A 14,124-nucleotide genomic window follows, 5' to 3' on the forward strand; every position below is an offset into this window, starting at 1 on the left:
GGTGCTCCCTGACCTCAGATTCCTCATCCGTAAAATGGGAGTAACTGTCTTCAGGCTGCCTGGCCCGGGTTATACTGTGATGAGGCTTGGCAGGGAGAGAGTGGGCACAGGCACATCGAGGGCTGCGTAGCCTCTACAAACTGTGCTGTCCCTATCACTGCGTTGGCAGGAAGAAGATGACTATGAAAGTCCCAATGATGACCAGGACGGGGAGGATGACGGAGACTATGAGTCTCCCAATGAGGAGGAAGAGGCACCCGTGGAAGACGACGCCGACTATGAGCCGCCACCCTCCAATGACGAGGAGGCTCTGCAGAACTCCATCCTGCCTGCCAAGCCGTTTCCCAACTCCAACTCCATGTACATCGGTAAGGGCCCATTTCTGGATTTTCCGGCCCCAGCAGCCCAAAGCCAAGCTCCCCACTGCTGCACGGAAGGCCGATGCCCCAGCTTGCCCGTGTAGCAGAAAGCTCTGGGTGCCGATACCTGCTCAGCTTCTCAACAGCTATGTGGCTTTGTTCGAGTAACTCTGCCTCTCTGGGCCTCAATTTCCTCATCTGTGAAATAGGGTAATAAATGTACAGACCACATAGGTTTGCTGTGAGGACTACTAATACTGCAACCAGTTCTTGCCTGCGGTGGCTGCCATCAGCATTGAACTACCACCTAAGGCTGTTTGGCAGTTTCAACTCATTATGCAGTTTACTCAGGTACTCCAAGAGTACTTTCCTGTTCCTCCCCGTCTTTTGACCAAGTTACAGTTACATGGCATTATTATGCTAGAATAAACATGAAGATATTGAGTAGGGTTTGACGGTAACTTTAAAAAAAATAGACAGTATTTACGATTTTTCTTATCTATCTGTCCTTTTGGCCCACTTCTCTCTCCATTTGTTCATTCAACAAACATCGTTGATCTGCTGGGAGCCCAGGTCCCATTCTCAGTGCTTAGAAATGATCAGGAAAGAAGACACAGCCCTTGCCTCCTCAGGCTTACATTCTAGTAGTGGTGTTGACAGAAAATCAACAAATATATACGTGCGTAATATACTTTCAGGGAGTAAGCTGAAAATGGAAGATCGGTACCACAGAAAACGAATACCATTTAATCCTTTATGTGGTATAACCTATTTCCATGTTAAAGCCCTTTCACAAAATGCTATCTCAATGTCTCATGGTGGTTTTTAAACATCTGTATAACAAGGACAACCATGATCAAGTCTATTTCATATATAGGGAAGTGGAGGTCCGGAGAAGCAATGGATAAGTCAGTTGTTGAGCGCCTTGTGTGTGCCAGTCATTAAGACAGAGTGAATAAGACAGCCCTCATCAAGGGACTGACAGTCCGGCGGGTGAGGCAGCCTCCGACAGATGAGCCATGAGGTTACTTAGTGAAATTGTGACACAGAGACAGGAAGACAAGTGCAGGAGATGAGGCTGGAGTGTTTGCCTGAGGGTGTAATCTTTAAGCTGTGATATTAAACCAAGATTAAAGGATGAATACAAGTTGGCCAAGTGGAAATGGATGTGGTAAGGAAGAACATTTGAAGCAGCAGAAATGGCCGTGCAAAGGCCCTGAGGCTCAAAGGAGCACAGCCTATTAGAGAAGCTGCGAGATGGCCAGTGCGTGTGGAGTGGGGTGGGATTAGATCAGGCTGGGCCTTGCTCCTACCCGCTTCCCTGTGGAAGAACTGCACCTCTCCAAGGCTGGGACCAGAGTCAGGCAAGAGAGGCACCCAGGGCACACACAAAGCGTAAGGAGGCCCTACCCACTCACCCCTCTTGCTTGATGGTCTTGTCCTGGGCTTTCCCTGTCAAAGGGGTAGGAAATTGCCAGCCTGTCAAACCCGGCCTAGAGACACTTCCCTGGAGATCTGGATAATGTGAGTTTCTGCCCAGATAATGTGAGTTTCTGTTCAAGGCAAATCTAGCTTCCACTTAAGAGTCTGTGGTCTGGTAAGAGAAGTTGGTGACCAGCTCCTCCCTTTATGGGAAGAGATGAGCAAAAGGAGGAAGTGTCAGGGAGGAGACAGCCCAGGACACTGGAGAGGGGAAGGAAGTGCAGACAGAACAGGATCCCTATGGCAGTGAGAGCTGACTTCACCCTGCACAGGCAACTGGGTGTGCCTGTGAGATTTTTGGCCTGTGTGTGTGTCTCTTGTGCTCGCGTGTCTCTGTGTGTGTAGGTGTGTGCATATACATGCGTGTGTGTGCGTGCATGTGTGCACATGTGTATATTTGTGTGTCTGCATACAGAGACATGTGTATGTATACTTCTTTACAAAATTGTCTGAAAATCCTCCCTTCCAGTTTTGGCTGAGCTAATTGCAAAGAGGCTTTCTTGATTGGCAAAATCTCGGATAAATATCTATTCCTATGAAGTGCAAAGAGAGCCGAGCCTGCGTATAAGGAAAGTGACACAAACTAGGATAGAAAAAACGGGCAGGGAAGGGTGGGTGAGATCCAGGCTGGGTCTCCCCGTGGCTGGGGCTCCTGCTGGCACTGGTGTGGGCCTAGGGGTCGAGGATCAAGCACCCCCGGTGCCCCGAGCTGCATATCTGTTCCTGGAGACCCCTGAGCTTGGCTGACACTCCCATTTCACTTTAATAACCTTGTGTTTCCACAGACCGGCCCCCCTCTGGGAAAACCCCCCAGCAGCCTCCTGTGCCCCCGCAGAGACCGATGGCCGCCCTCCCGCCCCCGCCCGCCGGCCGGAACCACTCGGTAGGCCTCCTCCCGTTCTTTTACTTGGTGTCCACTGCAGTTATTTCCTCCGCCAGAGAGAAAAATAAAACTATAAACATCTTTATCTCATTCTAATTTTGTAAGAAAAGATTATAATGTTTTCCCTCAGCTGGGGAAATGCATACCCAAGCACTCACAAGTGTTTCTTTTTTGGGGTCAAATACTGGTGGTTTTTGTTTACTTCCCACTATTTGAGAGAAGTGAAAACTGTAAAATAAACCCAAAGAGAACTGAATTAAGCCCGTGGCACCTACTGGTGTTGCGTGGGTACCGAGCCTTCCTCTCGCCTGCAAAAAGACTTGCGCCACCTTCTGGCCGACACCTGAAATTCCAGGGACAGGTGCCTTCCGACCGGAGGAGACAGAGGTAGCAAACCCCGTTTTCTCTTTCTTCAAGCATACAGCCTAGCTCTTGTGAATCTGATAAGTTCCCAGAGTGACCCTGAGATGCTCAGACTAATGCATTGATAGTTATGAATGTGTTCTCTTCACAAGTTTATCCACAAGTGCATATTACTTTTGACATTTGAAGACCTTCTTTTGAGATGCAGGATTCACTTATTTAATCAGCAAATATTGACTGAGCAGCCACTATGTGCCAAGCAGAGTTCCAGGCATTGGGGATAAAGTGGACACAAGATAAATGAGGTCTCTGCTTTCTTAAAGCTCAACTAGGGCTAGGGGGAGACAGGTCGTCAGACAGTAGACAGATGTCTGAAAGAGATCATTTGAGTAGTTATGTGTGGTTGGGGGGACAGAAGACCAGGTAACATGATAGTGTGGAGGGGGGAGGTGACAAGGAGCTGGGACAGAATGAGCCAGTTGTGGGAAAAGCTGGGAGAAGAACATTCTAGGCAGAGGGAAACAAGTGTAGGGATGCCAAAGAGGGCATGACCTTGAGATTTTCCAAGAACTGCAAGAAGATTCTAAGGTGGAGACCCCATGGGTACTGAGAAGTGATCACAGGAAAGAGTTGAGAGAGCAGACATGGGCCAGCTCAGGCAGGGCCTTGCAGGACATTAACGAGTTTTAATTTTGTTTCTAATGTGGTAGGAGCCAGTGGAAGTCTTATCAGGAAAGTGACATGCTCACTCCCCTGCCTGCAGAAAAGAGCTTGCGTGGCAGAGTCTAGAACAGGGAGCTCAGATAGGAGGCTACTGCAGTAGTTCAGGGAAGAAATGGTCATGGATGTTTTTAGGCAGAACATGAAGATAAGGAAAAGTGAGCAGATCCAGACAGGTTTTGGGAGTGCCAGGTCTTGCTGATGTATTGGAAATGCTTCCTAACGTTTGGATCTTTATGCAGCCACTACCACCACCCCAGACCAACCATGAAGAACCCAGCAGAAGCAGAAACCACAAAACGGCAAAGCGTGAGTACAAGGGCTGCTCTCTCTTGCCCTGTTCCCACCAGGCACTCCCCTAGCCCCACCCCATCCCCAGCCGACTGCTTTCTTCTTTTCATTGATGTCAGCCTTTTCCCCTTCCAGTCCCTGCTCCTTCAATAGACAGAAGCACCAAACCTCCCTTAGATCGTTCATTAGCTCCGTTTGACAGAGAACCGTTCACACTAGGTGGGTATGATTCACATTTAATGCATAGTAATAATGATAAGCTGTTATAAAGTGCTTCCTGCATGCGTTTCACATGCACCATCTCATTTAACAATGGCCACAATACTAGGAAATGGAGACTAGTAGAATCATCCTCATTTTACAGATGAGGAAACTGAAACACAAAGAGGTACCTTCCCAAGATCACACAGCCACCAAGTGATGGGAGTAGAGACCTAAACCCAGATTTGCCTCATTAGAAAGCTCCTGCTCTCTGCTCCTGGGGGTGGTGCTGCTTCTCTATGTGATGTGTGTGATCTGTGTACAGAAATCCCATTGTCCTTCAGCCAAGAGGCTTTGGGGTACAGAGAGAGGACCTGAACTGAGACAAGGGGTTAGGGGAGCTGGTATCTGCTGCCTTGGCTGCTACTTAGTAGCTCACAGACCACTGGGATGTTAGTTTTTCAGGGCTCAATCTCCTAATCTGTAAGGTGGATGTTCTGTACATAGAAAATGCTTCATAAAATCCCTACGGTGCTATTCAAATGTCAGGGATGTTTTGGTTTTAGGTACACAATTGACCAAACTTGGGTATACCACAGTCCTTTTTCTTCACAATTTACACGGAATATTCTTGGATTGCAGTTACCTTCATGGGGAGCTATTTTCATTTCAATTCTAAAACTTAGCTACCATTTATTGAGCAACTACTATGGGGCAAGTGCTCTACATACTGCGAATACACCTACAGTATCTCTAATCCTCACACCAACTCAACAAAGGACATGCATTTTTATCCTCACTTCTCAGATAAAATTAAGGGTCAAAGAAGTTGAATAATTAGCCTAAATTTGAACCCTTGTCTTTCTGACTTCTAAGTGGTGGCTCTTTTCCACCATATCATGCTGCAGTTGAGGACCCTGGGTTTTAACTTGCTATGAACTACATGAGTCTGAGGAAAGAACTCTGCAACTGAACGGAAAGGAGCTCAGAATCCCAGCTGCCCCCCACCCCTTTCTTGGCTGTGCTCTGAGCCAGGCGTTTAGCTTTCTGTGGCCTCAATCCCTTTTTGTCTGTCAGCAAAATGACTTTCAGTTCTTGGATTTGAGGCTGCTGCTCACTGCTCTTTCCCCGAAGTACATCCCAGCTCTGCTGAGTCATGCAAAGCTGTGCTGGCTGTTTTGGCTTGGAATCGTCTGCTATAGAGAGCTGTGTAATTACATGGAAATGAAGACAGATTTGACTTCAGATTCCAACCCTGCTCACTACCATGAGCCAAGACATCAGAAAAGTGGAACACTGACATCAAATCCTTCACAATCACCTCCTGACACAAAAGTTATTATTTTAAAAGATTCTTTTTCTCTATATTTAAAAACATTTTTAAAAGACACACTTTTCTGACAATTTCTGTTTTACCCTTGAATTAGTCCCTTTTCTGTGATGTTTTGGAAGGATTACTGTCTTCTTAAAATGTTTACACTCCACATGAGACTTTTAACATGCTCAGAGGATATGCAAAAATTGGCAAATTTTAACATACTTACTCAGGCCAAAGAATATGAATCTAAGTTTCCTGGGTGCCAGCTACTCGGGAGGCTGACGCAGGAGAATGGCGTGAACCCGGGAGGCGGAGCTTGCAGTGAGCCGAGATCGTGCCACTGCACTCCAGCCTGGGCGACAGAGCGAGACTCCGTCTAAATAAAGAGAAAAAAAGAGAGAAAGTTCATTGGTTCTGGGGGGCTGGCAAGTTTTGATTGGTGAGCGATGGCAGAGGGCAAATTAATCTTCAAGTGGCAGCAGATTATTTCAGCAACTTCTAGATAAAAGTGGTTTCAGGTTACAGCAGGCAGTTTCAGCAGCCAACCTCGCACAGAATCACATTTCCGGAGCAATGATATGTGTCCTGAGTGCTTTTCCCTCTGGCTTCTCGGCTGTTTTCCTTGGATGTGATAAAATTCCCAGTTTGTATGATCAGCTTTCACAATCAAGTGCCTGATCCTGCATACAAATTGTCACCCGATTCTTATGGCAAACCTATAGAGTTTTAATCTATAATTTTCATTTTAGAGATGATAACGTTGGGACTCAAAAACCTTAAATAACTTGCTCATGGTCATATAGGATTTGCTTCTAGACCTGGTTGAATTCTGTTAGTAATACCTTTATCACATTGAAGACAAAGGACATATTTATTCTAGGGGACTTCAGATAGAATACAAATTAAATTGCTTTGAATAACTTTGTGATGCAGAATTATCAAGTACACCTGGCATTTCTTCAGGGAGCCTGAATATCATCTGTGCTAGAAGAAAAGCAAAACAAACAAATACCAACAAAAACCAAGCAGACAGAAAAGATTTGCAGCATACCAGGAGAATCTCCTGAAATGCTCTCCCCAAGTTAAAAGTTTTTCAGAAACTAAGTGGAGTGTTTCATTTAATTTCAAGTGTTTTACAGAACTGGATAAAAATTAACCTCTCCGTGGCAAGTGGGTTTATTTCAGATATGAAAATAAAACTTAGCTGCAGAAGAAATACTTTGACCAATTAAAGAGGCATAAAATCCCAAAGAAAACATGAATCCTTTTGATCATTAGTTATATAAAAGAAAATGTTGATTTTTTCAATACTACTGGTATGTACACAAAGCTGTGTGACCTTAAATGTAAATGGTCAAGCCATTTAATTTCTCTGAGCTTATAAACTTTGGTGCTCTGTCAGGGACCGTTCCCTGTCTGAAGTTTCTGCTTAAATCCCATCAACCCCCAAAATGCTTTGATGCTTAAACCCCATCAATCCCCAAAAGGGTTCAGACTCATAGTTTCATCAAACTGTTTTTAAACCTCATGCTTATGAAGTTCTGAATTCATGGCCCATCTGCTGTCTGTCATTTACAGGAAAGAAACCACCGTTTTCTGACAAGGTAAGCTGTGACCTTGATTTTTGGTTTTGCTTGTTTTTTTCGCATCTTGTCCTTATTATTTGAAAAGTGCTTGGACACTCATACGTCTTCCCTCCTGTCTTGCAGCCCTCGATTCCAGCGGGAAGGTAAGACCGTTGCATCTACAGGAGGGTACACGGGACACTCTGTAGAACTCTGCCTTGGCAAAGTTTGTTTCTCACACATCCTTTTCCTGAACTCCACAGGCCTCTCGGGGAGCATTTACCCAAGGTTCAAAAGCCTCCTTTACCACCGACCACGGAAAGACATGAAAGAAGCAGCCCCCTGCCGGGGAAGAAGCCACCTGTACCAAAGTAACTGTCTGGTGTTGCTTGAGCTTGTCATTCAGAGTGGCCGACAGACAGGCTGTCCTGTGCTGACTCTGCAGTGGGAACTGAGGCTCCTTGGTGCTCCTGGGCTCCACGGTGCTCTGGGGCGGGGTGGGCCTTTTTTTTGCTGTGGCTTGAGAGATGTTCAGGCTTCACAGGTTGGCTATGAAGGATCAGGGTCTTTTTGAAGGAAATGGACTCTACTGAGAAAAGAGTAGAGTGACATCTAATCAAGGGCGTGGGATGACTGCTGTTTTTAGAGATTCCAGTGAACTATTTCATTGACTTTTCCTACTTCGTCATAGCAAAGCCTTCACAGTGCCTAGGAACTGTACTCACCACTTTATTTTTCAATACAGGTAGCAGAGAGGAAATGACTGGGGGAGGTTTTTAGGTCACTGCAAGTGCCTTCCTTGCTGCTCAACCACATTTTATAATTACAGAATACTGAGCTCTGCCTTAGTATTTTTAACTTTGCTATGAAGTAGTTTTCAGCCTATTTACCAAATGGCGCACACGTACCTGGGGTTAAGGCCAACCTTGCTTCTTGCAAAGGATATAACCAAGGCTTCCATCTCATTTGTGAATCAGGGGTCAAAACTATCGCCCTTGCTTGGCTGTTGTGAGGATTAAATTAGGACCAGGGCTAAAGTGTGTGCCAAAAATCTCCTCAGTAATGGAGTTTGATAACATTTTAGTGTAATATTTTTTAAAAACCAAAATAAATGCAACAAACTCATAAGGAACAAAGTTCCAAAATTTTAAATAAACACAGGTTGAGATGATGATATATGAAGCAACAAATTGTCCCGCTCTCCCCCATCTCCCCAGAGAGGACATGATCAGCCCAGGCAGTGCCGATGCCTGTTGCAGCCCTAAGGCAGCTGTCCGCAAATCTCTTTGACTAGCTCATTCGTCTGGGCAAAGCGTACCAAGCCCCTTCTGGAGTAGTCCCAAAGCAGCAACATTTTCTAATTGTCTTCTCTTTACACCTAGGCGGGCCCTGAGAGGGCTGTTTTAAAACAACAGCAAGGGAGAATATTACTGAAAATGTTTTCATTTCTTGGGAGAAACAACAGCTTAGTGAAATTTAATAGCTACTGAAGAGTTAGTTTGTTGACTAAACCATATATATATATATATTATATATATACACACACATAATTATCTGCTGCATTGGTTACGCAGAATAAAGGTTCACCTAGCTCAGCTTGCAATGACGACAGAACGTTGAGTAACCGGATGTCCTTTCCAGCCCCTCTCCCCTGCTCCTTGGGGGTTTGTTGCTTCCCATCTTCCCTGGGCTCAGTGGGTTCGATTTCTCATTATTCAATGTAGCAAAACTGTACTCTACGGCTGGCTCTTGGAAACTCTTCACACTCAGTTCTTTCTCTTTGCCCTAATTCATTTCAGGCATGGATGGGGAGCAGAAAGAAGAGAGAATGTAAGTACAAAATGTCAGTTTGTAAGTGCTTGATACAGGGAAAAGCCTCGTAGGCTCTGAGGAGGTTGGGACTCCCTCCACCTCGGCCTTGGTCCAGCACCTGGATCTGGTCCTGCACCCAGGGCACTCTTAAGGGCTGGTGCCTCTGTCTTTGGGCCTTGGTCATTGTCTGGAGTCCATCATGCTGTGTTGTTTAGCTCATGTCTCTCTAAGAGCTCCCAGCATGGCTGGGTTAACTGCAGCCCCATTACCAGGGGTTGGGTAATTAGAGGGCGCAAGGAAAAGAAGAGGATAAAGTAAGGGATGCCCAGAGGTTAGGGCCATGCCTAAATTTCCAAGGCTACTGTCTTCCTTTTCAATACTTCCGCAACCTGAAAAAGAGGGGAAATAGCATTTTTTGAATGCCTATCACATGCACATTGCCATGCTACTTAAATATGACCAGCCGTCCCTTATTTGCACGAAATGCTCTCAGTTTTAGCACTGAAAAGCCCCATGTCCCAAGAACTGCCTTCATCCCAGAAAAACCAGAAGAGTTTGATATTACTCACTTTACATATGAGTATAATGAACCTATAAGGAAACATCTTTTCTCTTTTATGGAGAGGAAATTGAGGCTCAGAAGGAATAAGATACTCTTTGCAAATTGCGTGCTTATAAAGAGCCAGGATCTGAGCCCAGATCTGCTGAGTTTCTCTTCACCATAAGTCCTCTGAAGGCCATCAGACCCCTGCTCTCATTCAAGGGCTCAGCCCAAAAGTGCCTGCTATTTTTGCAGCTCTGTGCTAGACACTGCGCTTCTTCCAATGAAGTGCTGAGATCTTACGGAGACAGGCGCACCCACAACCCCACATGCCAGACAGCATGCAGTCATGGGATGCTCTGTGGGGCTGAGGGAAGAAAGTGTCCCATGTGGCTCAAGGAGCCAGCAGTGACTTCCTAGATGAGGTGAGATTTATGCTGGTCATTGAATGATAGGAAGGACATGGAGTCATTCTTAAAGAAAGCCCATGGGGATTCCCCTCAGGAGTGTCCTGAGCAGGTGGATACCAGTGCCCACGGAGGCTGCAGATGGTGAGAACAGTAGCTTGGCTGGAGAGATAGGGACAAGGCGGAGGTAAGGCTGGACAGTGAGGATAACATCACATTCCAGGTTCCCGGGCTCTGGAAGGATTGACACTTGTGCTCAGGAGAATCTGGGATTTGTATTTTCTGGAACCAGAGGGGAAATACTTGCAATAGTATTAAAGAGTGATTTTGTCGTGTGGGGTTTGTGAGCCCATGTGCATATATTTATGCAGCTCTTTGCTGGGACTCCCAGTTGGCCAACTGAGATGAATGATTTTGACTGTGGCCTTTTTTGCCTTCTCTCAGTGTGTGGTAGGATTGTTGATGGCAAACTTTTATTAAAGAGCACTTAACATAAGCCAGGCACAAGTGGTAACTAATTTAATCCTTTTAATAACACTTTGAGAAAGATGCTATTTCATCACTACAGATCTGGCCTAACTAAACAAGTTCAAGTTAGCCCTTTTGGGCTACTAGTTGGTGGCAACATCATTTTTTCTCTTTGAACCTCATTTCTTATCTGAGTAGAAGATTAAATAGTCCCTCCCTTGTCTAATTTCCCAAGGTTGCTCTGAAGATAAAAATGGTGAGGATTGTAGATAAACCTTGTAAGCCACCGTATAAATAAGGTCTTATTGCTCTTAAGAAGAGTGGCCATTGCAAAAGAGAGCCAAAAAGAAGGCTGAACTTTGGTCGGACATATTTGGGGTTGAATCCATCTCTGTAACTCCTGGCAAGCTAAGAATTCTTCCTTAGCATCATGCTTTTGTAAAATGAGGATGTTAGATTTTTGGAGGGTCACCACGGGAACTGAATGAAATCTTGTGTATGAATCTTTTGGACACATTGTAGATATTGTCAATATTATTATATCTTTGGACCCTTTTAGGCACCTCAGAATTTATTTCATGCTAAGTATATGAGAAGAGTCTCGTACTGGAATGCCCTTAGATGATCGTATTAAGAAATTATAAACCACTTAGCAAGTTCTATTATTCTCCACAGTATATTTATTATAAGGATGTATAACTGCCAAAGACAGAAGCAGATACTTATTTGATGGAGAAATGCAGTTTTTATTTTAAGAATTGTATTTTGATGATAGCTTAATATCTTTTTTTTCCTTTCCCTTCCCAGGATGAAGATGATGGTACGTTCAGAAACACATTCTTACAGCTTATAACTCATTCTTTCATTTTCCTGCTCAGGCATTCAGACAGAATTGTTTAGTACAGGAACCCCATAGAATCAATTATAAGTCTTAAATTAGTATTAAGTAGACTTATGTCAATTGGCATACCGCATAACTATAGTAAAATGGAATTACTTGGTTGGATTACCAAAGAAGACGAAATTCATGTGTAACGGTGCAGATTACTTAATCGTATCAGAAAATGTAAAATCGCATGCATGATTTGATGGAAAAATTTCTCACATTTATGTCTTCTAACACACTTGGGTAAAAAATCAGTAACTGCCAATGAATGAGATAGCATAAAATTTTGACTTTCATAAAACAAAATTTGTAAATCACTTCTGAAATTTATAAGGTTTCCAGCTGATAATTTTCTGCCAAGTTAACATTTCAAAAGTGAAAAACAAAATAAATGTGTATTTTAGAGTATTATCTAGATCTGCACCCCTTTGTAAATGGATTCTGTGCTGGTTAAGTCATCTAGAAACACCTTGAGAGCAAGGTTCCATCCTACTACTGCCTAATTGGATGTGATCTGCCGGATTTTTGTGTCCTCTTTATATTAGCTGTTTCTAACTGGGGGCAGTTATGGAATGTTTCTTAGTGAGAGCTGGGGCCTGACAATCATATTCATTGTTTTCTACCTCTGCACAGTGCATCAGAGGCCTTTGCCCCAGCCAGCACTACTTCCTATGAGCTCCAACACTTTCCCTTCGAGATCTGCTAAGCCAAGCCCCATGAACTCTCTCCCGTCCTCTCACATGCATGGAGCATTCTCAGAAAGGTTTGTGGCTCTGTCGTGGAATTCTAGCTGAATATAATGTTTAGGTCCATCCAGTACTGAAGTAATGCCAGGTGGATTGAGAAAGAAGGAAATGATCAGGTTGATAGTAGGGTCTGAACATTTTGGGTCTTAAGACATAAAACCCAGCTGAGCATTTAGAAGGGTGTGTTAATCCACCAGTGTCCTCTGAGTCTGCTTGAGATGAGAGGGGTGAGGAATTGACTTCCTCCTTGATCCCTCCAGATAGAATGGGCCTTTTGGTAGAAAACAAAGAATATTTTCACTTTATGAGTTCAAAGAAACAACAAGGATTAAGAAACCCAGTTGGTCTAAGTACTTGAAGTTCATCTGCATCTTGGCTGGGGAGACTGAGAAAATGCGCCTTCTGCTTGGCTGGTGCTAAGAATTCATTGCAGTCTCTGTCCCCCTGTTTTCTCAGTAGCAGCTGTGTTTCTCAGGGCTGGTATGAGGCTGCCCAGGGGCAGAGGCATGAACAGGAGAAAGGTCCAGTCATTATCCCCAAACAAGCCCAGGGACAGCCTGTGGTGTTCCCCAAGTCCTCCAGCCCTGTGGGCTCACCTTCTCTCTTAATATTCAAGGAGAGAAGTCAAGACCCTTCCCTAAAATTGTAGAAAACTCAACCACCGACAAGGCTCATCCACCCCTGCCAACTCCTAGCAGGATTCTCACAATGTTTCCTCTGCCCTGGGACCCTCTGCCCCTGAGTTTCCACTGCTCTTCTCTCTCTTCCCCCTGGCCCCTGCTGCCCTGTCTGCTGACTCTCCTGCCGCTTTCCTCCACGCTAGCCCGAACCCCATCCTTCATTCGCACAAAATCCCATGTGCGCAAGGTTGCCGTGCAGAGCAGGCTTTTCCCAAAGGCCTGGACTGATGGGTGCAGGAGTTGCTGCTCAGAGTGGAGGGAACAGACAGCATTTCAGGGCCCCCCTGGGCCCGCCTCCCCACCCCAGCCCTGCAAATACTATCACCCTCTGCTGCAGAGCCCACCTGGCATGCACTTCCCTTCTCACCTGGCCTGCTCTCTCCTTGCAGACCCTAAGCCTGGGGATTCACTGCTCACCAAAGACATGCCTATTAATATAATTTCCTAGCAAAAGGAAAGTCCTCTGAGAAGAGGACTTCTGTATTCGCCCAACTCAAAGAGCTCAAGTTGCAGCCAATGTTTAAAGTAACTTTTAAGTGCCCTTTACACAGTTGAATGTTGTTGTTGTTCTACTTTATAAAACTTGTTAGACTTTGGCATGGTCCACAGTGAGATGTGGTGAAGTTCTGTCCCTGTGCCCAGTCCCCATGGTTTTGGGGGCAGCAGGGGAAGTGATACCAGATCAAGAAGCTTTTGCAGTCTGGCTTCCCTAACCAAGCTCCCCTATCTGGCCCCATCATCCCAATCCAAATAAATTTTGTTCTTTTTCTGTCTCTTCAGTAACAGCAGTTTTCCACAGAGTGCCTCCCTGCCGCCATACTTCTCTCAAGGTTTGTACCCTGGGCTTTTGTGACCTGCTTCAGCCATCACGCCTTTATGACTGGATCCCTAACCTGTCCCAAAAGCTTTTGACAAGGGTTTTGTTGCTTCCAAAAAGCATCTGATTTCCTCATTCAATGTTTAATTCAGTGTCTGCCATGTGTCAAGGGCTGTCAGACTGATAGGATAGTACCTAAAACACAACACACACACACACACATATATATACACGCCCATACACACATGCACATATACATGCACACACACACACATACACACATACACATATATACATGTACACACACATATACACAAACACACACATATACACACATACACAATACATGCACACACATGCATATGCATACACACATACACACATGGACACACCTACACGCACTTCACCAGGAAATCAGCCCTCATCCCCAATCTTCTCGTGCAGAACTACTCCTCCGGCTGCTGTTTCCCTACAGATCTCAGAATCGTGCTTGGCTTTCTCTGCAGTTTTAGATTTCCATGATTAATCTGTCCATGGTTGTGAGTTGGGAGCATGTTCAAAATACAGACTAAGAGAACTTAACCT

The 14,124-nt window shown here is 45.0% G+C and overlaps 1 protein-coding gene across 1 annotated transcript in view; it reads left to right on the plus strand.

The window, feature by feature from the left end:
• LCP2 (lymphocyte cytosolic protein 2) overlaps nucleotides 1–14,124 on the plus strand; it is a 49,370-nt gene that overhangs the window by 27,106 nt on the left and 8,140 nt on the right. The window contains exons 7-17 of the mRNA XM_008015274.3: nucleotides 170–368; nucleotides 2,627–2,724; nucleotides 4,050–4,116; nucleotides 4,234–4,317; nucleotides 7,196–7,221; nucleotides 7,327–7,346; nucleotides 7,446–7,553; nucleotides 8,982–9,012; nucleotides 11,218–11,230; nucleotides 11,930–12,059; nucleotides 13,503–13,552. Coding sequence (XP_008013465.1) covers nucleotides 170–368; nucleotides 2,627–2,724; nucleotides 4,050–4,116; nucleotides 4,234–4,317; nucleotides 7,196–7,221; nucleotides 7,327–7,346; nucleotides 7,446–7,553; nucleotides 8,982–9,012; nucleotides 11,218–11,230; nucleotides 11,930–12,059; nucleotides 13,503–13,552 — 826 coding nt within the window. The remainder of the gene's footprint in view (nucleotides 1–169; nucleotides 369–2,626; nucleotides 2,725–4,049; nucleotides 4,117–4,233; nucleotides 4,318–7,195; nucleotides 7,222–7,326; nucleotides 7,347–7,445; nucleotides 7,554–8,981; nucleotides 9,013–11,217; nucleotides 11,231–11,929; nucleotides 12,060–13,502; nucleotides 13,553–14,124) is intronic.

Source organism: Chlorocebus sabaeus, chromosome 23 (genome assembly GCF_047675955.1).
Source record: "Chlorocebus sabaeus isolate Y175 chromosome 23, mChlSab1.0.hap1, whole genome shotgun sequence".
In the NCBI taxonomy this organism is placed as follows: domain Eukaryota; kingdom Metazoa; phylum Chordata; class Mammalia; order Primates; family Cercopithecidae; genus Chlorocebus; species Chlorocebus sabaeus.